Source organism: Stegastes partitus, unplaced genomic scaffold (assembly GCF_000690725.1).
Source record: "Stegastes partitus isolate 25-593 unplaced genomic scaffold, Stegastes_partitus-1.0.2 Scaffold1054, whole genome shotgun sequence".
NCBI lineage: Eukaryota > Metazoa > Chordata > Actinopteri > Pomacentridae > Stegastes > Stegastes partitus.
The window spans coordinates 187,119-208,559 of record NW_007578785.1 but is presented as its reverse complement, the minus strand read 5'-3'; the positions used below and the strand labels follow the sequence as shown (position 1 = coordinate 208,559).

Genomic DNA, 21,441 nt, shown 5'->3' with positions numbered 1-21,441 from the left:
CTGAGATGTCCCAGCGGTTTCTCTCGCAGCTGGCCTCGTCCGTGCTGCGAGCGTTCGGATGCAGCCACGACACGGTGAGTGCGCGACTGGATTGTGTGTGGATCTGTGAAACGAGGAATCTTGTGTTTGTGAGAGATTGAGAGAAAGAATCCTGTCCTTCTCTTTATCTGCTACCTGCTATCCATTGTTATTCACTCCTTTTAGTTGCAGCTTCTCTCCTTCCATTGCAGTATTTTTGTTTTGGTTTTTTTTGTTTTTCTTGCTGGAATAAATATCTGATAGTTAGGGCACCTCAGGCAAGCATAACTCTAGTTAAGATATTGATGTGTGTGTGTGTGTGCTGGCGGATGCCCAGCAGTGTGCATGGCGTGGGTGGACTGGCTTCACCACAAGAAGTGTGAAAAATGAGCTCACACCGTGTACAATAAGCTGTCATTTACTGTACAGGGTGTGCATGTGTTTGCATACGTGTTTGAAGTTCACGTCTCATTGTATAATAATTTCAAGTCGACGAACCTGCCGAGCATATTTAAACAGCAGGTGGTCGCGGTGGTACGTGTGTGTGTGTGTGTGTGTGTGTGTGTGTGCGCTACCATGTAAGCCATGTTGCAGTGACCATCTGTTAGCTGGAGCCCTGATTCCTCCTCAGCACCCAGCCTCCTGATCGCTCCCTCGGCGGGGTGGTGAGGAGGAAGGACGGCAGGGGAAGACCGATCGTCTCTGAGGGGACAGTGGGGACGAGGTAGAGGAGGGAAACGATGAGGAAACAGAGAGGAAGAATGAGTTAAATCCAGTCCTGTAGCAATTATCGCTATTTAAACATCTATACTTCCTCATAGCTGATCTGGATTAAGCCACACTGGCTATTCGTAAATCGAATTGTAGCTACTGGCTAGTTTTAGCGACTGATTTAATTAATAAAGTCACATCATTAAAACCTATGAAACGTAAAGAAGTATTGTTTGAAATGCTGTCTAGGATGCATTTGTAGGGTTGTCGCAAAAATCTGTAACATCGTATAGCTGCCCCCCAAAAAATCTGAGGTCACATACTAAATTAAACTTTATTTCTTTGAGCTACTTATACATACATGTATGAATATGCGTGTCAGAGTTAGCAGTATTCAGTTTAAACCAAGGGGGAAGTGTCTGATCATGCTAACCTAACTGACGTTTGGATTGTCATGGCTAACGTTAGCGTTTCCAATTCAATGCACTGCAACTTAAACAGCTACTATGGCGGCTAGTTATGCAAATTGACACGAGGCCAGTTAATAAACAAACAATATTATCCATCTGGTAGAATTATTAAACATTAAAAGGCCAATAACTCGTCTTTCTTTGGATATTTTTTATTGTCAGATTAGCTGAGAAACAGCCAAAGACCATTCCTGACAATTAACTATATCAGCAAACCAAAAAAATTCTCACTGTGAATTAATTTACCTTCATTATGCTAAATGGTTGTTTTGCTTCATGGAAGAGGACCTGCTTCCTAAATAGATATGAAGGCCTCATGCTAAGCTAACGTAGACACAACCCATAGTTACAGGTGATTATAAACTAGAGCATCTATGTAAAGTTCACATAGTTTTTAAACAGTATTTTAGAAATGTCACATAATATATTTCGACCAACGGTGATTATCTTATTTACTCCTCACCCCAACCAGGCAATTAGCAAGCTAATGCTAGCTAGCTAAGTAAACTATCCGACAGTTATCACTGGCAGCTAGCAAACATAGCCTACTGTAACGCTACTAAGTAACAACTAATCGCTTCATACAAACTGTTCTTAACGCACTGTGCGACTTACTTTAATCTAGCAAACATTTTGGTTTAGCTAGACTAACAGATGTGCAACTGGCTCAAGCTACCTGTGCTAACATCAGCGCTAATATCAGTGCACAAACGCTTGACGTCTATCTGTGAGTGTGTGACATATAGTTGGTGTAGATTGGATGGACCGAGAGATTAAGCAACATTTATACGCCGCTCAAATGTGGAGCCCCAGTTAGAAAAACAACCAGCTACAATATAAACCAGCCTCATGAGGAAAACCGCAAAGTTACGTCATTGGAGGATTAAATCAACAGTAATTGGCTAAGGGTAGACAACAAAATAACTTGTATTCCTGCAATTATTCTGTGACTGTATGACAGGTCATATTATATACAATATAAAATATTTAAAGGAGGTTTGTTTTTTGAGGGCTAGCGTGTGATAATGAATGTGTGCTTCTACAACTCGCAGTACAGCGTATTCTGGCCTCCCTCCTCCTGCAGCAGAGTGAAATAGAAACAACATCAGTTCTAATTTGTTTGTAATTTCCAGCTGTAAAGTTGTGGGCTGGGCCTTTCTCCTTCCTACCTTTAGCCTGGTTTTCACTGCAGGGCCAAGGAGGGCTGACCAGGGCTTGACTTAATGTGATTAATCATTCTTGTATAAGCCTTGCATAAGAATTTCTGGCATTTTTTAAAGATGCCGTGCCAAAAACAGGACAGCCATAGCAAACATTACTTTGATATAACCAAACTGTGGCCCCTGTTTGGCTCTACTTGGCCCTGCTGAGAAAAAAGTGGCTGTTGAAGAAGCAGACACGTAGCCGGTGACCGCATGCCCCCTGTTTTCTCTCCCGTAGAGCTCAGAGGCCGTTGTCCAATGGCTGAGCGACTTTCAGCTGCAGGTCTACGCTCCAAACTTCCTGGGCGCTGGGTATGACTTGCCCACCATTAGCAGAATGACCCCGGAGGTAAGGCAACTGACCCCCGAACCCCTGAGAGGTCACAGGCACATCCCAGGACCACAGTGGAAACGAGTCTGCACGACTTTGATTTGAAATGCATGTGTGTTGTTGTATACTTTAAAAACGAAAAGAAAAAAACTCAAGTGAGCACAATTAAACCACTGAACCAAAGTGATGTCAGCTGTCCTTTCCCTGCTTCTTGCCACTCCTGTCCTGGTTTAACTTTTCTCCTTTACCCAGAAATGTTTTAAATGTCATCTACACACTTGAGAGTAGTCTAAAATCTAAAATTTTTGCATTAACTTAAAGGATTGTTGTCATGCCGATGCTCGGACTGTAGTTCAGCATCGTTATAGAACCTTGCCATGTTGAATTATGGGAGGACTGTCTCTGTCTCTTATAATAATATGCTTTTTTCTTTCTTGTCAAGAGTTAGATGAAAAGCTTAATAACATTCTTGTGACTAACTGTTTTTCTCTGTGAAACCAAAAACAGCAGCATCATATTTACCACACGGACATAATTATGTAATTGATCTCATAAAAATGTTAGCAAGAACGTGAACAAACATAAATCCATTAAATATCAGAACCATTCCTCTATAAAACGGTACATTTTCAATGTCCACCGTCTGGGGTTTCAAGGCTGAAATACTAATAACTTCATATTTATAATATATAAGAGGAAATAAAATAAAAAATAATGCCAGGGGGACAAATTAAAATGCATACATTTGGCTGTTTAACGCATGTCAAGCTAATATCGTGTGTCACATGATGTTCTAATAGTGGTCGACTGAACGTGGGCCTGGACAGTTAATGGAGCCAATACTCGTCACTTTACTAATGAAGCCTAATTTCACTAATTTGGACTTCTTTTGAATAGTTTTTTACGTTCTCACAGGGCTGACTGATACTAATTTTTCAGTGTGAACAAACATTGAATCGGTAATATCGGTTATCGGCAATATCAGAAACCTTAATATAGGTATCGGCCAGATATTTTAATATCGTGCATCACTAATTTAAATACACTAAACAGAGGAAATAAAGCAAAATTCGTTCTGTTTTTAATTTGTTTTGCTCTCAAAAAGTACCAATAAAAATAAAGTACTTGATCGAAAGCGGCAACGACAAAAGCTTCACATCCCAGCCTCGACTTTTATTGTGTTTTTATTCAGATTTGTCTTCTAGTCAAAGTTGTTTTTGGTTAAAGGTTTACCTCCTGATGAAATAAACACAATGCAAGTACATTACTTTGCAGCCATCTTTCTCAATCTGGTGTCACTCTGTATTCTGGACTTATGTCCTGCCCACAGCACTATCTGGTTGGTTACTCATCAAGTAATAATCTGCTATTAACCCTAAAGGATAAATGTTGGAACGTTCTCTTTTAATTAAACGTATGTAACACATAAATATACAAAAGGCTTTCAGTGAAGTTTTAGGCTGGAGTTTGAGTTATTCTAAATTTTAAACCAAGATTTTCCATTTTTACTGCAAATATTAGTTCTAAATGTCAATTATGTGTCTCCTTAATTACTGGTAATCTGTACCAGAATCAGCCCTGAATAAAGAACATATTGATCGACCCCTATGCACCATATTGTAGAAGGGCGCAAAACTATGTTGGTTCTCCAGACAAACACATTGTACAGTTGAGTCTCGTGGCTCTCACCAGCCCCGCATTATAAAACTTTTATTTGCGCAGAAAGAAGTTTGGTGAAGGAACTGAGGCGTTTAGCTTCTAATAATTTGTCTGAGGAGCTAAAAGGCCAAAAAAGTTGCGTCAGTCAAGTGAACGTGATGAGACACAAACCATATTGCTGGACGTGTTAGTACGCCTGTGTTTAACTTTATAAACTAGCTGCTCCACAGTCGTTTTATTGTGAGTCTTGGTGACTCCTTGTGGTTTAAAGATGACTTAATGCAGCTTTAAGTGATGCCATCAAGTTTTAGGGTGCTCACTGAAAAAAACAGGAAGCCTGTATTTTAAACTTCAGGTGCCTGATGTTTAAAAAGTTCCCATTTACCAGATAGGGAGGGTCTAATAAGAAATGCAATCATGACGTGATCCAATGTTTTTATAGCCTGAGCCCCAGTAGAGAAAAGTCAGGATAGCTGCTGCTTTCATTTTGACTATTCTTTTTAAATTTGTCCAACTAAACATGTAGAGAAGTGAATATATGTCAACACAAGCCTCCTTTAACTCCCTGTAAGAGTTTTCATTCTTTATTCAAAGTTGTAAAGATAATAGCCGCTGTGCATAATTTAGTCAGAACTACTTTAGCCGAAAGATGGAAAATGTGTCCAATTAAATTTTAAAAAATAAGCTTTAAACATTTCTACATCAATGTGATAAATACAATCTAAAAAAACTAAACTAAAAAAAAAATGCTGCTATGTAAAATTAATTCGACATTATTCTGCATAATGACAGTAACTTTATTCGACTATTTTTGCCATTCTGAGCTGAAATCAGTGCAGCTGAGCAAAAATAAACTCAGTGAACTTATAAATAAATATACGGACTCGACCTCCTGACCCTCCCCTCACCTCCAACACTGCTGCTGCTGCTGCTGCCTGTCCACAGGAACCAGACTCTCCGCCACGCTCACCAACACGCAAATAATTTATAGCGCTCGTAAATTATTTGTACGTATACGCACACTACGTGCATGCTGAAGAGTTCAGAGCTTTGCTGACAAAAAAAGAGCTTTTGTTAGCGGAGATGTGTCACAGAGTCAAGACCTCTTGTGCTGTGTTGTAACATCTGCTTGTAATGACTTATGCAAGCGTGTGTGTGTGTGTGTGTGTGTGTGTGTGTGTGTGTGTGTGTGTGGCAGGTGTAAAAGTTCATATAATCTGTAGAAGTGTGTTCTAACAACAACTACCAGCGGTTTTCTCAGGAGCAAAGATAACATGGCACTGCATTCGTAAAAAAAATGAAACTGCGCTCTGTGACGTCTAATAAACTATGAGCATGTTTAGCTGTTAAAGAAATAAAAAGGCACCGGCTGAATGTCATTTAAACGACGGAGAATCGAGCTGATTCTTTCTTTTAGATGCTTTCTTTCACTGCAGACATCTGCTTTTTGTTCCTTCTTCCGCTTTACTTATGATTTTGAGACATTTGCATCTCTGCTCTTTTCGCCTCAACTGGCAGAAGCTTTCATCAAATGTCACGCTGTCTCTTGAGTTGCAAGATTTCCTCTATGAGTGTGTGTGTGAGAGACAAAGAGAGAAACTCTGCTGGGCTCTTGGGGAGACTTTTTTTTTGGGGGATTTGTGAGAGAAAACGCCCGAACATGTTAGTATGTCGCTTACATGTGTGTGTTTGCTTGTGTGCGTAGGACCTGACAGCTATAGGAATAACTAAACCGGGTCACAGAAAGAAGATGACGTCAGAGATTAACAAGCTGAGTGTCACCGAGTGGCTGCCTGAGCAGAAACCTGTGAGTACAACTCTCAACACTCGCACACAGTGGTTCTGTGAACAATCAGATGTCTGTCTTATACGTAGACTGTATAAAAGATGGACGTAGCAACCGGCCCTGAAAAATGAAGCCAACCCAGAAGTGTCAAAAACCTGCAATATCACTACGTCCACTAGTCCTGGCTCCAAAAAGCCCTGGCTCCCATAGACCAGATCACGAAATACCGCATTCCTACAGCTCAGGATTTGTTTCTTATTAGTTTTCATGGTCAAATCCAGAGACCAGGTGGCCAATCTGAAAATAAATCAATACTGATTTTTTAAAAAATCGTCAACATTTTGCGGGTCAAGGGGCGTGGCTGGCTTGATTGACAGTCGGCAGCGACCATACAGATGAACCGAGCAGAAGGCGGTAAATGTGGGCGGGCAGAGAGGGCCCGCCTCTCAATCCGTCTGACCAATCGCTGCTCCTATGGCTCCGCCCCCCTCCGACGATTTTTGCGTCACTGGCTCCAAAAATCCAAGATGTCAACCAGGAAGTAGCAAAACCCTGGCTTCATTTTCTCAGTGCAGAAACCAACGGGTGACGTCACGGCAGCTACGTCCATCTTTTATACAGTCTATGGTCTTATATGATGTCTACTGCTATTCTGTTATTGATGGATTAAAAATGGTTACTCTGACATAGTTAAGGCAAGCTACAAGTGTTGGCCTCTGTGGTCCACCCTGATTGGCCCAGTGAGCGCTCATGTGTCTGGTGTTCCTACAGGCCAATCTAGGAGAGTGGCTGTCTGCCATCGGTCTAAGCCAGTACCACCAGGTGTTAGTGCAGAACGGTTACGAGAACATCGAATTCATCACTGACATCACCTGGGAGGACCTACAGGAAATAGGCATCACCAAACTCGGTAAGCCATACATCTACTGTCAATGCAGTATAGTATGTAACCTCCCTGATAGTGACAGTTTTCCTTACAAAGCACTGTTAGTCTGCAGAGGTCAATGTCTGCCACAGAGAGGCATCACCATGAGCGCCATAAGCTGCAGTAAATCAAGCTTTCTTTTACTGTAGGTCTTGCAAGCTTATATTCTTTGCCCACTGGGAACAGAGTGACACATTATAAGGGAGAGACTCAACACTTGCAGGATGCTCCGTAGAAAGCTATGCAACAATTCTGTAAAGGGAAAGATTGAATGACACATGTCCCGCCTCTCTGATATAAACAGCCAATTGTCTGCTTTGTAGCAGCCAAACTAGAGAACATCCAACTAATCATGCTGTTGCGCTGACATAATAAAAGTTCTGCACATATGTATTAGAAGTAGAGCATGCAGGGGGAGAAATGCTGCTTAAACTCTATTTTAATTAGTTTTTATCAGACTGGTGGTTCTAAACATGCAGTTTCTATCACAAGGTGACCATTGAAATTACAGTTATGGCTCTCCTCCCGTTCATTTAGATAGAAGACTTGTGTTGTTAGCTCAAAATAAGCGCCAAGATGGCTGACGAGGGACGACCAGCATTAGATATATCTAGAGACGTCATTAACAGATTAATGTGTTCAAAAATAATCCTAATGTGATTAGGAGACAGGTTACAAAGTCCAAAATATACCTAAATGTATCCCGTTGGCCTCTTTATTGACGCAACACTGATATATCAGAAAGTAATGTCAGCTAAATCCTTTAAATGGGGAATTTAAAGTAATACCCCGTTTATTTTTAAAACTCCTGTTTTTGTTTGTTTTTTTTTTTGGTCTTGGCACATATTTAGTCAAGACTTTTGAGAAGAGAGGCGTGATGTCTGTGCTACCACAACTGCTAACAAGTAGCATCAGCAAGCTAACCCTGTTAGTGCTAACCTGTTGGCGAAAATGCTTTAGCTCCTGTCGCAAGGGTTTTACGTTGTGATGCTACAGCAGTATAGTATTGGGACGATTTACATAACATGCACAGGGTGGTGTAGCATTATGCTAAATGTTCGTTTCCGCTAAGCAGCTAGCGTCTCTAGCTGCACAGTACTCTCTGAATCTTCGGTTTCATTGGGTTTCTTTGTATAATTTTATCTTACCTCTAATTTTTAAATTAGACAGGGTCTGTTAGTATATAGTATTAGTATATAGTATTGTAGGGTCTTAGCCTAAACCTAACATTTAATTTATGTCAGGTAAGTTTATATTTTATAAAATACAGTAGGGTTTTAATTATTAATATTTAAATTCTTCTTGCACATTCTCACTATTAACCTTTATAAGAAAACTTGTTTGGCAACACCGATCTAATTTCTCTACTGAAATGCCCTTGATATCTTTAAAAAGATTACTTCTTTAAGCTGAACAGTATTTCTAATCTGTTGATGTTGTAGGCCATCAGAAGAAGCTGATGCTGGCGGTGAAGCGTTTGGCTGAAATGCAACGTGGTACAGATGGGCGGAGCTCCCTCAGAAAGAAGCCTCCACCAATCACGCAGCAGCAGGATGTCATGTCAATGGACAGTCCGCCCCCAGACGGTGAGCTAACAGATGAGGAATTTCATAATGATGAACTCTTAATGAGCTTTAGCTGCTGTACCTAATGAGAATGGTCACACTTTGTTTACTTATTAAGATTAATATTTATTTGAATGCTTTATGTCTCTGTAGAGATAATGTCTCCAAAGATGACCACCTTCCAGGACAGCGAGTTGAGCACCGAGCTACAGAGTGCCATGACCCAGCCAGGTCAGGAGGTCAAAGCCCAGCGAACACGCAGCCTCAGCAAAGACCACGATGAGGTGATGACAGGAGGAGGTGGTGGTGGTCCGCCTAAGAAGGAGGCGCGGACTATGAGGCAGCAGAGCAGCCAGGGAAGCAGCTCTTCCCACAGAGGCAGCGTGTCGTCTCAAGGCAAACATCGTCACTCCCATTCCCACTCCCAGCCTGCGCCACCCTACACACCCCCTCACACTCCGACCAAGACCAGGACCTCATCTTCCTCCTCCACCTCCTCGGTCCAGAGCACAGCTTCCCCGCAGGCCAAGTCCAAGCCATCCCCACAGTTCATCCAAGGGGAGCGACCTCAATCACCACGCTCCCACCCGCCTCAGTCTCCGACCCACCGCGGAGCTCCATGTCAGCTTCCGCCCCAGCAGCAGCAGCAACCTCAAGTCCACCCTCAGCACCAGGCACATCCTCAGCACCAGGCACACCCTCAGCAACAGGCACATCCTCAGCACCAAGGGCACCCTCAGCAACAGGCACATCCTCAGCACCAAGGGCACCCTCAGCAACAGGCACATCCTCAGCACCAGGGGCACCCTCAGCAACAGGCACTTCCTCAGCACCAAGGGCACCCTCAGCACCAGGCACCACCGCAGGAAATGGAGGTTAGGGAGAATCAACAACCACAGGTTCCACTCCTCTGTCTCCCACCAGAGGCTGAGCTGGCGGAGGAAGAAGGAGCAGATCCCTCGGCCCTTCAGAAGAAACGCGCCCACAGCCTCAACCGATACGCCGTTTCAGATGGCGAGTGTGATGAGAGGGCGGGAGGAGGAAGCAGAGGTGGTAGTGGAGAAGGAGAAGCAGTTGAAAGTCAGGGCCCCGTCGTCGTGAGAGGGGATGGAGTTAAATACGCCACAGTGACCCACCGCGTCAGCCGCAGCCAGTCCGTCCGCAACCAGGAAAAGAACGCCAGCCGCAGTCAGACCCAATCTTTTGCTCTGCGTCAGAAGAAAAAAGGTCCACCTCCACCGCCCCCCAAACGCTCCAGCTCTGCCATCTCCAGCTCCAACTCCAACCTGACAGAGGCTAACGCACAGCAGCAAACACTCACCACTACAGGGGGGATGTTGGACGTGCCTTACCACCAACAGCGGCGGGCCAGCGACCTGGGGGTGTCCGGGGAACCACCTGCTGTGGAGACGAGCAGCATGGGGAGTGTGAGGAGCATCGCCGCCATGTTGGAGATGTCCTCTATAGGCGGTGGAGCCAAAGGCATGGCACTGCAGAAGAACTTCCTGCAGGTAGTGTATATAATCTGCTTCACTATAATATAAACTAAAGTTGTTTATTTATTCATGTGGTAAATAAGCCAAACATGGTGAGCCAATGGTGTGTTTGTATGTTAACCAGGTGGGGAAAACGCGTGATGCCATTGGTCTGGATGGCGAGGTGGTGAACCGACGGCGGACCATCAGTGGCCCCGTCAGCGAGCTGGTGGCAGCTGCCAGGCGTGACCAGCCGACTCTCTCGGCTTTCCCTGCTCCCGCCGCCCAGCCTGAGACCTCGCCTCCCCCTGTAAATTCCTCCCCGCCGCACCCTCCGTCCTCACCCCACCCCAGCTCGGGAGGCAGCGGCAGCTCATCGGAGAACCTGCCATTTGCAGAAGATGGAAACCTGACCATCCGCCGCCAGGGCCGAGGAGAAGGAGAAGGACAGGTAGCTATCTATATATATGTTTGTTTGTCTATCTATCTATTTATCTATCTATCTATCTATCTATCTATCTATCTATCTATCTATCTGTCTATCGATCAAGCTATCAATCGATCAAGCTATCAATCTGTCTATCTGCCTGTCTATCTATATATTGCATCTTCAATATCCATGTAATGTAATGTGCTAAAGCTAAATGTGCGCTTATGTATTACAAATCCATAGTGTAGCTTCTGTGTTCGCTAAGCTTCATCTGTTTATCTTTGTCAATGTTTTTGACTGTTTGTGCAAAAATGACCTCTTACCACGAATGTATGAATTTTCCGTTAGTGTGTATTTTGTGTTTGTCTGCAGGGTGACGGCGAGGGGCCCCAGGGAGACGGCGGTTACACCCAGGAGGACATCTCCAGGGTCGAAGCTACAGCTACCTTAAAGCGACGGCCCCGCAGTTCCAAGCAGCACCCCAACGGCTCCGACTTCACCCTCCAGGAGTCGTCCACCGTCAAGCGACGGCCCAAGAGCCGGGACAAGGAGCCAGAGGGCTACGCAGACCTGGCTGCAGCTAACGGGGAACCCGTGGGCACCGGGCAGCCGAACACCACGCAGCCAGTACCCTACCAGAACGGCACGTCCACCGTGAAACGCCGCCCAGTGTCTGAAGCTGGAGTGACAGAGCAACCGCAACCTCAACCGCAACATCAACCTCAACCGCAAGTGACTGCCGCTCCTCGCAGGGACAGCATGGACCAAGGAGCTCCAGTGGCAAACGAAGGAGGTCCGGTGAGGAAACCAAAGCCTCCAGTGTCCCCGAAGCCTGTCGTGGCCCAGATAAAGAGACAGGGAGGTCCTCAACCGCCCCCGCAGCCCATCACCAACAAAAGAGTCCCCCTGCCGGGCCCTGGGACACCAGGAAGTCCAGGTACTCACACTACATGTTTGCTTGTCTGTGTAGCAACACCGCTGCTGTCATAAAGGAAGACAAGATATTTGATGAACTTCCTAACCTTCTTTATGAAGCCTGATTGTACAGATAGTTGCCTATTAAAATGGATCCTCCTAGATATCTGGGAGGTTGGTGGAACTACAACTTGAGCCTGTAAAGGACGTATTATGCTTTGAACAAACTTGATTGTACAGCATTTCATCCAGCTACATTGGAGGACAAATGCGATTTATGGGGTTGTCCTTGATTGCACACCTAAAAAGTGACCTCAAAGTCAAAATATTGGAAATATGTTGGGGGATGGGAGTTCAGAAGAGGCTTTTTGTTTAAAGCTTACTGAGCCTTTACAAGCTACCCAAGCCTGTAAAGGTGTCGGTGTGCTTAAACGAGCTCAGTCATACAGTGCGTTACTGGCTTCCATCACAGTAAAGGGGCAAAACACAACAATTGCTCAGATGGGGATACTGTAACTCATTTTAAACCAGTTTATCCTCAATATCCACCCGTGTTTATGGAATTTCCAATATTGGCATATCAAATAGAGAAGCTTACAACAAAGATAACGAATTCTGTTTGTTCAGCATGTGGTCAAATCGACTTAGATGTGTGATTGGAACCTTCCATAGATCTTGCCAAAACAAAGACATTAAAAAAAATGATCAGACAACCAAAACAAATCAGGATTCTTTAAGTAGATTCTACGAAACAAACAGTTCTTTAAGTTAATTTGCAAGGGGAAGTCGAATACAAAATTCAAGAACACTGGGATCACAAAAATGGCACAAGTATTACCCTTCTGCCTACCTCAACTCCCATAAATAGGAAGTATGTGTTCGAAAAAAACTACGTCTACATGGACACTGGGTTTTTTATTCACTTCAAAGTGACACGACACGGTTGTGGCATCACAAAAGGGAGCGTGGCCAAGCAAGGTGCAGTTTAACGATCAGAAACATTGATCCTAACAATACGTTTGACACTAAAAATGTATATTCCTATACATCTGAGGGACCCCAGCTTTATAATAGTAAATACGCTGGATGTCACAGACACCAGGAACAGACAAGGATTAGAAGAAGTAACCGTCATTAGCAAGAAATGCATTTGTGGTGTGAAGAGGCAGGTGTCTCGGTGAGTAACTGACACTTGACAACGTTAGCTAACGTTTCGTTACATCACATATCAGGAGATAACACAACTGGTGTCGGCCGTTTAAAACTGAGGTATCGATATCAGGAACTAAAGCGCTAGCATCAGCTGGTATCAGTCAAGCTTAGTTTTGTCTAAATGGAAAGTGCTTTTCACGTTGCCAAATGAGAGAAAGCGAGAGAGCGATGTGAGAGAGCTGACTAATTTATAAATCTGCAAACGTTTAAAAAAAAAAAGACTTACAGTGCACAGTTTCCATCAAGCTGATCTGCTACCATAAATCCAGCTGGTACCAGTGCCAGAATCTGTACCACATGTTCTGGCCCATAGATCCCATCCAGAACTCCATCGTATCCCCGGGAACAGAATCCTCCTGTGTGCAGTGACTATGCTCTGTGTTACAAATACAGCACAGCTCCATAGTTCAGTTTGAAAAAGTGTGGAGTCTGAGTCCTGAGAGCCTAAAATTGAGGAACAAATTACAGTAATTCACCTCAGTGAGAAACTGTAAAATGCAAAGTAATTTAATTTAATCACAGACTCATTACCACCTAATGATGCACTGAGGCAACGCAATCTGAGCTGGACCCCAAACGCCTACTTTTTCATCTGAACCTCTGCCATATGTTTCATAAAACATGTAAAATCTTGCATTAACTATTCATAGGATCATTTAAAAGAAGTGTTACGTATAAATCTTGTGGGGAAAAATTCAACTTTGCTCTTTGACTGAGCACACAGGAACCTTTGCCTTTTCTGCAATTATATTTTATTTAAATGTTTCATTTGAAAGCTTTGGTTTCTTGCAAATTTCGTCCTTCCGTTGTACCTCGTAAATCATTTCTGTTTGGATGTATTTATCTTACGCTCCAATTTATTCCTGTAAATGAAACTTGGGTCAGTAATACAGAATATGGCGGCGACCTCCGTCTCGATCGAGAATAACTGCGTGCACGATCCCAGCTGATTCTGTCGATATAAAGCTCATACGTCGTACAGAAATCGCAGGACGCTCCGACTCCTAATCCTGATAGGTGTGAACGGACGGGGTTTTTAAATGTAGCTCTGAAACGCACACAAAGTCACACTGATATATTAACATGCAGATGGCGGCAAATTTAGTGCTGTTTTGGGAAAGTCAAAGCGAGAATGCAAGTTTTTAAAAGCCGTAAATTCAAAGCCAGAAAAAGTCCCCAGCAAACTACTGATGGAGTCATTATTGATCAGCAGGACCCGTTACGATAAATCCTTGTTGCGGTTATTTGTTTATGGGGCTATAAAATGATCCACGCTGGCTTCTTTGTTCGAGTTCTGCAGTTGGTGGCGGCAACAAATCAGGAAGTTTTTCAGATTTACTCGTAAAAGTCAGATTTTCAGGCCAGTATTTATTAAAACTTTAACAAGGAGGCCTCACACGTTCCACTGTGTGTACCTTCAGTTTGTTCTTATGGGTATTTATGTGATGAAATCTTTGCTTCACATTTACTGCTCAGTAATCCAGTCATTCTGTTTCCCGTCTCCGCAGTGGAAGGAAAGAAGATCCCTCCACCAGTGTCGCCCAAACCAGCGCCCCCGCCCACGGCGCCCAAACCGGCCAAGCTCATCCACTCCATGACCAGCCCGCCGTCCCCGACCCCGGCCACCGCCCCGCCCAAGCAGCACCCCGCGGTACCCCGACAGACCAGCTCGCCGCCTTCCTTCCCGCCGTCCAACACTCCCAGCCCGCCCAACGCCAAGCCGACCAGCCCGTCCCCCCAGAGCCCCCACACCCCGCAGACCCCCACCACGCCGCAGACGCCCCAGACGCCCGCCACGCCCAGCCCGACCCCACCGCCCGTCAAGCCCCCGCGCTCTTCCATCGGGGGCGTGTCGGTGGACAGTGGGATGGCGGGGGGTGGAAACACGGCGCCGCCCACCACCACGCCAGACTTTGGGGTGGATTCTTTGGTGCATCAGAAGCTGGAGGAGACGAGCGCTTCGCTGGCGGCCGCTCTGCAGGCCGTGGAGGACAAAATACTGCGGCAGGAAGAGTAAGAACACATATGCACATGCTAGCTCATGTTCTGTTAGAGGCAGTTAGGGTTAGACTCACTGGCCTCTCTTCATCCAACATACTGGTGTTTGTTATGCAAATAGCAAACTGAGTAGTTAAATATCAGGAGTTTTCAATCATCATTAATCAATACAAGATTAGTACAAGAGTACCTAAAGTCATTTTAATGGTTTTTGTACATGTTGGGCTGAACAAAACTAACGTTATCACAAGCAACAAATTAATATAAGAAAAATAAACGTACCAAGATCAAACTATCTATTTTCCTCCCCACATTGAATTTGAATAATTATTATTATTGGTTAGCAGAACAATGAGGTTTCATTATCGTTAACCGAGTAACTCAGTTCAATTTCAAAATATAACGTACAGTTTCACCTTCGTGTAATACGGTTTCATTTCAATAAATTCTAGATATATGATTCTTTTTTTTTAATTCTAGTTTTTCAGGTTGAGCGATTTCAATTCAATAAAATCATTCAATTTCAGTTTCTTCTTCTTTCAGCCCAACTTTCAAATCAGTGCTGCTCCAATCAGACTTACAACTGAGACAAAGTTTGAGTCGCTAAAAACAAAGAACTTCAAGAATATTTTACCAAGACTAATGGCTAAAGTCGACTTGCTGCCTTTACGGTCCATTCATGCTTTCATGTGGACTTCAAAAAAATGGATAACGGTTCTGTTCATGCTAAAACTGGTCATCGACATCGGTCAGGACATAGCAGCTACTTACAGACTGGGCTATAGCAATGCACAATTCATGGATATTTCACAGGATTTCTGGAAAAGTTAGAACTTTCCACTGTGTAGATGGAAACCTTTAAAGGTCCTCCAAACTCTGGCAGCAACAACTTAAAGCTCTTTTAGTGATGAAGTATAAAAGTCTCCTACCGTCTCTTTAACACACCACCGTCCACGATCACAAATTCTGGGCTGTACGTCTGCAAAAGGCTTCACTACTTAGAGCTGAATGTCAGAATGTTAACACGACGTCTAAATTAAGATCAGATGCTGAACATTTATGCTCCTGTGTGTGTTTCTGTGCATCCAGCTCCGTGGCCGAGCAGAAGACCACGGTCAGCATCCTCGACGACATCGGCAGCATGTTCGATGACCTGGCCGACCAGCTGGACGCCATGTTGGAGTAACCACGGAAACCAGTCGGCGCGTCTCCACAGCAACGCTGCATCAGGAGTGACTCAGACGGCACAACGGGCGACACGCCTCTCTATCTCTCTCTATCTCTCTCTATCTCTCGCTCCTTTCTCCTCCTCTTTCTCTCTCCGCCTCGCTCATATCTCCCCCCCGTCTCATCGCTCGTCCCCGTCGTCCATCCGTTCGTCCATCTGTCCATCGCTGCTCTGGAAAAAAAAAACAAAACTATCCTTCTCCTCTTCCTCTCATCTCCTGTCAGGGGGGGGAAAATGATGATGGGCTGCAGGCCTGGATGGACCTGTGGCAAAGAGAGAGAGAGAGTTAGAGGGAAGAATGGATGACTAAAAAGAGAGAGGAGGTGGGAATAAAAAGGACCAAAAACGACTGATGAGAGAAAAAAAAGAAGAAGAAGAAGAAATGCAACAAAATGGAGGAGACTGCAATCAAAACGTGAGTCTTTTAAGAACTCCGCGCGAACAAACAAACTAAACTAATACCGATTGAAAAAACCAACTGTGTAACGAATCATAGTATGGTATGTGTACATTCTAAGCATGGAGAGTTTATATCTACTGAAAAAGTCCTGCATTAGCACAGTAATATATATAATATACCGATAAATATGAATCTCTAGCTCTTTGGTTTGATGTCTTGGTTCTGTGTGGAATGGTGACCTCTGGTGTTGTGACGATGTAAATGACTTGGTGGAAAAATTTTTATCTGTGACCAAAACGAGACTAATTCAGCTCCTGAGGTGTGCTTGTGTGTTGGTGTGTGTGTGTGTGTGTGTGTGTGTGATAGGGACAGTGTGACAGGTGTGTGTGCGCGCTATGTGTGGAGTTTCAGGATCGAGTTTAGTTTCCTATCCCGGCTGCATCTCTTATCCCCATCCTCATCGTCACCCCGCACACATGCACACACAGGAGAAGCACAATGACCCATGCAACTGGCTTGCACAGACACACACACACACACATACACACATGGGAGCCTGCACAATATAAACTAAATGTGAGAGAGGAGGGAAGGAGTTCGGTGAGGCTACAGCAGGTTGTCTTGAGGATGAAGTAGGTGAAGTTTAGGGGATGCTCTGGAGGAGGATTCGTGGGTTAAAGGGGTTTTAAGGGAGGTCAGGTAGAGGTTAGAGGTGGACGTCTCGGGGGTTTGAAGGTCAGATTGAGCTCCCAAATCTCCTGCACAAGCAAATGGAGTAAGCTAGATCAAAACAACAGTGCTGACCGATTTGCAAAAACGTTTTTGTTTTTTAACATGTTTCTCTCCCGATGCTGATTCTGTTTTCTTTGTGTTTAGGCTGATACAGAACCCCGATCCGACACCACTGCGTTCTATTGCAGCACCAGTATAAGCTATTGTTACATTAAGCTAAGTGAGTCCCTACGCGTTATTGTCTTCAAACACTGAATTTTGACATTGATCAACAGGAAAACAGGAAAAATTAATTATATTCCCACAGTTTAGTTGATTAATTTCGGCGGCTGTGCAACTAGACTTCAATCAGCTGTGTTTGTGTTCAACCCTTACCAGGGATTTTTCTGACACAAATGAATACCGGAGCTGTAGTGAACCAAACTAAATATTGGTCGACTTCCTACCAGTCGATTGGAGGGAAAAGAAATCTGCACGTTATCTGTAGATGGCATAAACTGGTCAACAATCAGTTTGAAATGACGCGAGTATTTGGAGCATATTACATCAGCTGACATCGAGGAAACATTCAGTCACAGTAAATCCTGAAAGACCATTGATTTGGTGCTTTTCTCTGCAGAAGTAACACTGCCTAGTCAGTTAGAACTTAGCTGGATGGCAGCATATCGACCGTCCAGTCGCCCTACAGAATACAGGTTTTGGCCACTTCAGGGTGTGACCGTTGTTTTGCTGCGTTGCTTTGGCTACGCACTCAAGGTCAAAAACAAAACCTCCCACATGGCAGAGTTCTTGCAGCATATCTCCAGATTTTACCGCATTCAGTCTACTCTGCATGATGCCGCCGCCGCCGTGCTTCACACCAGGAATGCTTTGTTTTAGGTGATGGTGCTTAAACAACCAAAATCTGACCATAGAAGCCTTTTCCAGCTGACTTCAGTCTTCTATACGTCTTGTGGTTTGCTTTCTCTTTGTTTTTCTCACATAAAGCAGCCTGTCCTTTTGATCTGATCCTGTAAAATCACAGCAAATCTACAGTTGTGCAGTACATTTCTGAAGCGGACTCTAAAAGACCTTTCAGATACAACAACCCCTTGACGACACAAAGCTGTTGCACAAGGAATGATTCACATACGTCCTGCTAAAGGCTCTTTTTCTGTTGATCAAACCTACATTCAAACTGCTTTGATTCAGTGTGTTGAAGAGAAAAAACCCAACAAGGGCTGGTGCTTGTGTACCACACTGCACGGAGCTCAGCGGGATCTTTTTTTTGTGTGTGTGAGGTAAGAAAAGGTCAGACGTTGCTATTGTGCTAACGCTGAGTCAGCAGCCGGCCTTGTGTCGGTGAATGTAACCGATGTCAGAGGCGCCGAATTCTTTGATAATAGCGATGAAACATTTGCGTTGAACGCAGACGGGTCACCTCCAGACGACGGCAGATCGAGTTAATAAGGTCAGCGTCAGCCCCGAACGTTGCGTCCCTGCTCTGGAGGCCTTTCGTTATTGAGATTAAAACTAAAGGAAATTCCGAAACACTCCCTGACAGTCCAGCACACAACCCCTCTATCGCTCTCTCTCGTCCCACACTCTCCCAGCCGCCCACCCCGTGTTGCCATGACAATCTACATCATCACCATTCTCATCGGCGTCGCCATGGTTACCACTCAGCGTGTTGTCACGACACCATGTACATGGGATGAAAAAAAAAAGAAAAGAAAAAAAAGCAGAATAAGTGTTAGGACGGAGCGAGCAGTGGCGGCGGGAGACCTGTGAAGCCCGATGGTTTGATAAGAAATCGAATATTTCATTGGCGCCTCGGCCCATTAAGACTTCCACAGCCGTCCCACAGCAGCCACTCCTTTACGAATAAGATTTCAGAGAATAGTTGTGGTATTTAAATTATGATCACATAGAGATTATATATATGGATATTTGCAAAAAAAAAACAAAAAAAAAAGAAGTAATAAGAAGTGTATTTATGATGTGTGTGTCATCCTGAAGACTATTTTTCAAAGTGAACAGATCTAATCTGAGTGTTGAATCAGTTTGCTTCTCCATGCTTACGTGGTCCGAGCTGATGAATCATTGTAGGATACCATGTTGGGATATTTCCAGGAAGTGTTCTTTTTATTATTATTATTATTATTATTATGATTATTTTCTATTGTTTTCTCTGCCTACATGTGTACAGGTGTCCAGGTGTGGCGATGTGTATAATACCAACAATTCCTGTTTGTTCGGTTTTATTTTTTTGGTATCGTTTTAAATGTCTTTCCTTTGAAACATGTGCCTTGCTTTGTGATTTTGGTCTGACTACAATACAGTAGATGGGTATGTGCTATATAAGGGGATCTCTCTCTTTTTCCATTTTGCTATCTTGATTTATCAGGATGAAAATGATGCTGCCGTCCCCACGAGATGTGACGTTAAAATCAGAGTGTGATCCAACAATTGGCATCAAACTTCTCCTGACAAAACGGCTGCTTCACGTAACGCGTTCACATGCTTCCGTAAACTTTGGGTGTCCGACGTCAGCTGCTGAGCTAAATTTGGAATATTTAAGGAGTAATTTGGGGAAATGTGCTTCTTCAGCTTCCTTGCCACGACTTAGATAACTAGATCGATACCACTCTCACGGTTATACTCTAAAGAGAGGCCGCTTTTTGTGCGTTCTGACCCAAAGACCTGCCCCTTTAAGACCTCTTCCAGGGGCAAAAACAGCACCTATTGTCTTCTGAGTGGCCCCGAAAAACTGCTTTGTGGGTCTCGACACTGATTGCGCAAAATCAGAGAAGATATCTTGCAGCTTTTCCTTTTTGTAATTACAACGTCCTTCAGCATTGCCAGTTGAATTGAAGTACAGTTGTGACTCGATAATCCGACCCATAACAATCTGAAAACCTTGCTATCAGACAGGATTTAAGAAAAACGAACGGAACCCATAAAAAATAGCCTTAACATACCGACAGCCTCGGATTCTGACTCCGACATGACATTTTATGTCACCAATCAGGATAACGGCGTATTATCTGACTGAACAATCCCACAGATTGGCTACGTTCACACTGCAGCAAGCGTGCTCAGTGTTTGCGGCAGTAAACATGGATGGTAACATTGGAGCGTATCTCCCCCACCGCCACCGATGGTGGAAACAGAAGTGTGAGCACTAACTAAACTAGCATCAGCAGCCAAGTACTGCCTGTACGTTCTGGACACTTCCACCCCGTTGGAGCGCTCCGTCAGGGTGGAAGTGTCCGGAACGTGCCCAAATGCACCGGTCAACTAGGCGTGAAATCCAGTGATGTGTAGTGTTCCAACAATACACTAGTTATTATAACAACTATGAACAATGAATATGAACAAATGAGCCTTCCAGCATCAAGCCCTCCTTGTACCTCGACCTCCGTCTTGACAATCCGACATAAAAGAAGGTTTTACATTTAGTGTCGGATTATCGAGTCACGACTGTAATATTCTGGACTCTTCTGTGCATCATGTATGATGTGTCTGCTAAGCCAAGCTGCTGCACTCGTGAGCGGTATCGATCTTTTAATTCAATCTTAAGCAGGGAAGCGAATAAGCACATTTCCAAGCAGAGAAATGTCCTGACAAGTCTGTGCTCTTGTGTAGCTGCGTATTTAAATCTCTCTTGGATTTTACGAACACAATCTGGCACCAAATGTCCTCTGATATTACAAACTAGATATTTAGGTGAATCCTTGAGGGAGTCCCGTACGGTGTGTGTGCAGCTTACAGCTCCACGCTTTCTTTTTTTTTTTTTTTTTTTTTTTTTAAATCTCGGCCTCATCATGTCAAAGCAACACTTTGCCTTTTTCCTTCTTCCCTCCTCGAGTCTCATTTTGGTCATCTCATGTCGTCGGCATTAATTTTTGAAGCGTGTTCGGGTGCTCGGGGGGGTTTAGGGGTCAGGCTAACCAAGGTGAAATACTGCAGATGGTGGGAAAACAAACAAAACAAAAAAAATACAAAAAACACAGATGGTCAAATGTGTTGTGGAGCAAAAAGTACTGTTCATTTCTTATTTCTTAACAAAAAGATAAAGCCAAGCCGTTTTTATTTCGAGCTGTTTATATTTGATTTTCCGCCTGTGCTTATCTGGACGGACGCCCGACTGGCGTCTCCTCTGCTCTGCAGCGACTGTATGCGAGTGCTTGAGAGAGGCCAAGTGTGTTATGTGTTGCTCTGCTATTGACTGTATGAAACCTGTGTGTATGTGTGTGTATGTGTGTGTGAGAGAGAGAGAGTATGAGTGTGTGTTGTAGTGACTGGACAGTGGTGTGCTTGCAGTGACTGCATCTTATGGCCATCTGCTCTGAATAAATAAATGTTCTATACAAACTCAACTCGCCTTTGTGTTGTTGTGTTC

General features: G+C 44.1%; 1 protein-coding gene across 1 annotated transcript in view; it reads left to right on the top strand.

Annotated features, from left to right (window-relative positions):
• Positions 1-19,969, top strand: part of caskin1 (CASK interacting protein 1) — a 75,680-nt gene extending 55,711 nt beyond the window's left edge. The window contains exons 15-23 of the mRNA XM_008295515.1: positions 2,640-2,750; positions 6,097-6,198; positions 6,949-7,087; positions 8,545-8,688; positions 8,821-10,178; positions 10,288-10,593; positions 10,945-11,509; positions 14,208-14,712; positions 15,787-19,969. Coding sequence (XP_008293737.1) covers positions 2,640-2,750; positions 6,097-6,198; positions 6,949-7,087; positions 8,545-8,688; positions 8,821-10,178; positions 10,288-10,593; positions 10,945-11,509; positions 14,208-14,712; positions 15,787-15,883 — 3,327 coding nt within the window. The 3' untranslated portion in view covers positions 15,884-19,969. The remainder of the gene's footprint in view (positions 1-2,639; positions 2,751-6,096; positions 6,199-6,948; positions 7,088-8,544; positions 8,689-8,820; positions 10,179-10,287; positions 10,594-10,944; positions 11,510-14,207; positions 14,713-15,786) is intronic.
• The last annotated feature ends 1,472 nt before the right edge of the window (positions 19,970-21,441 follow it).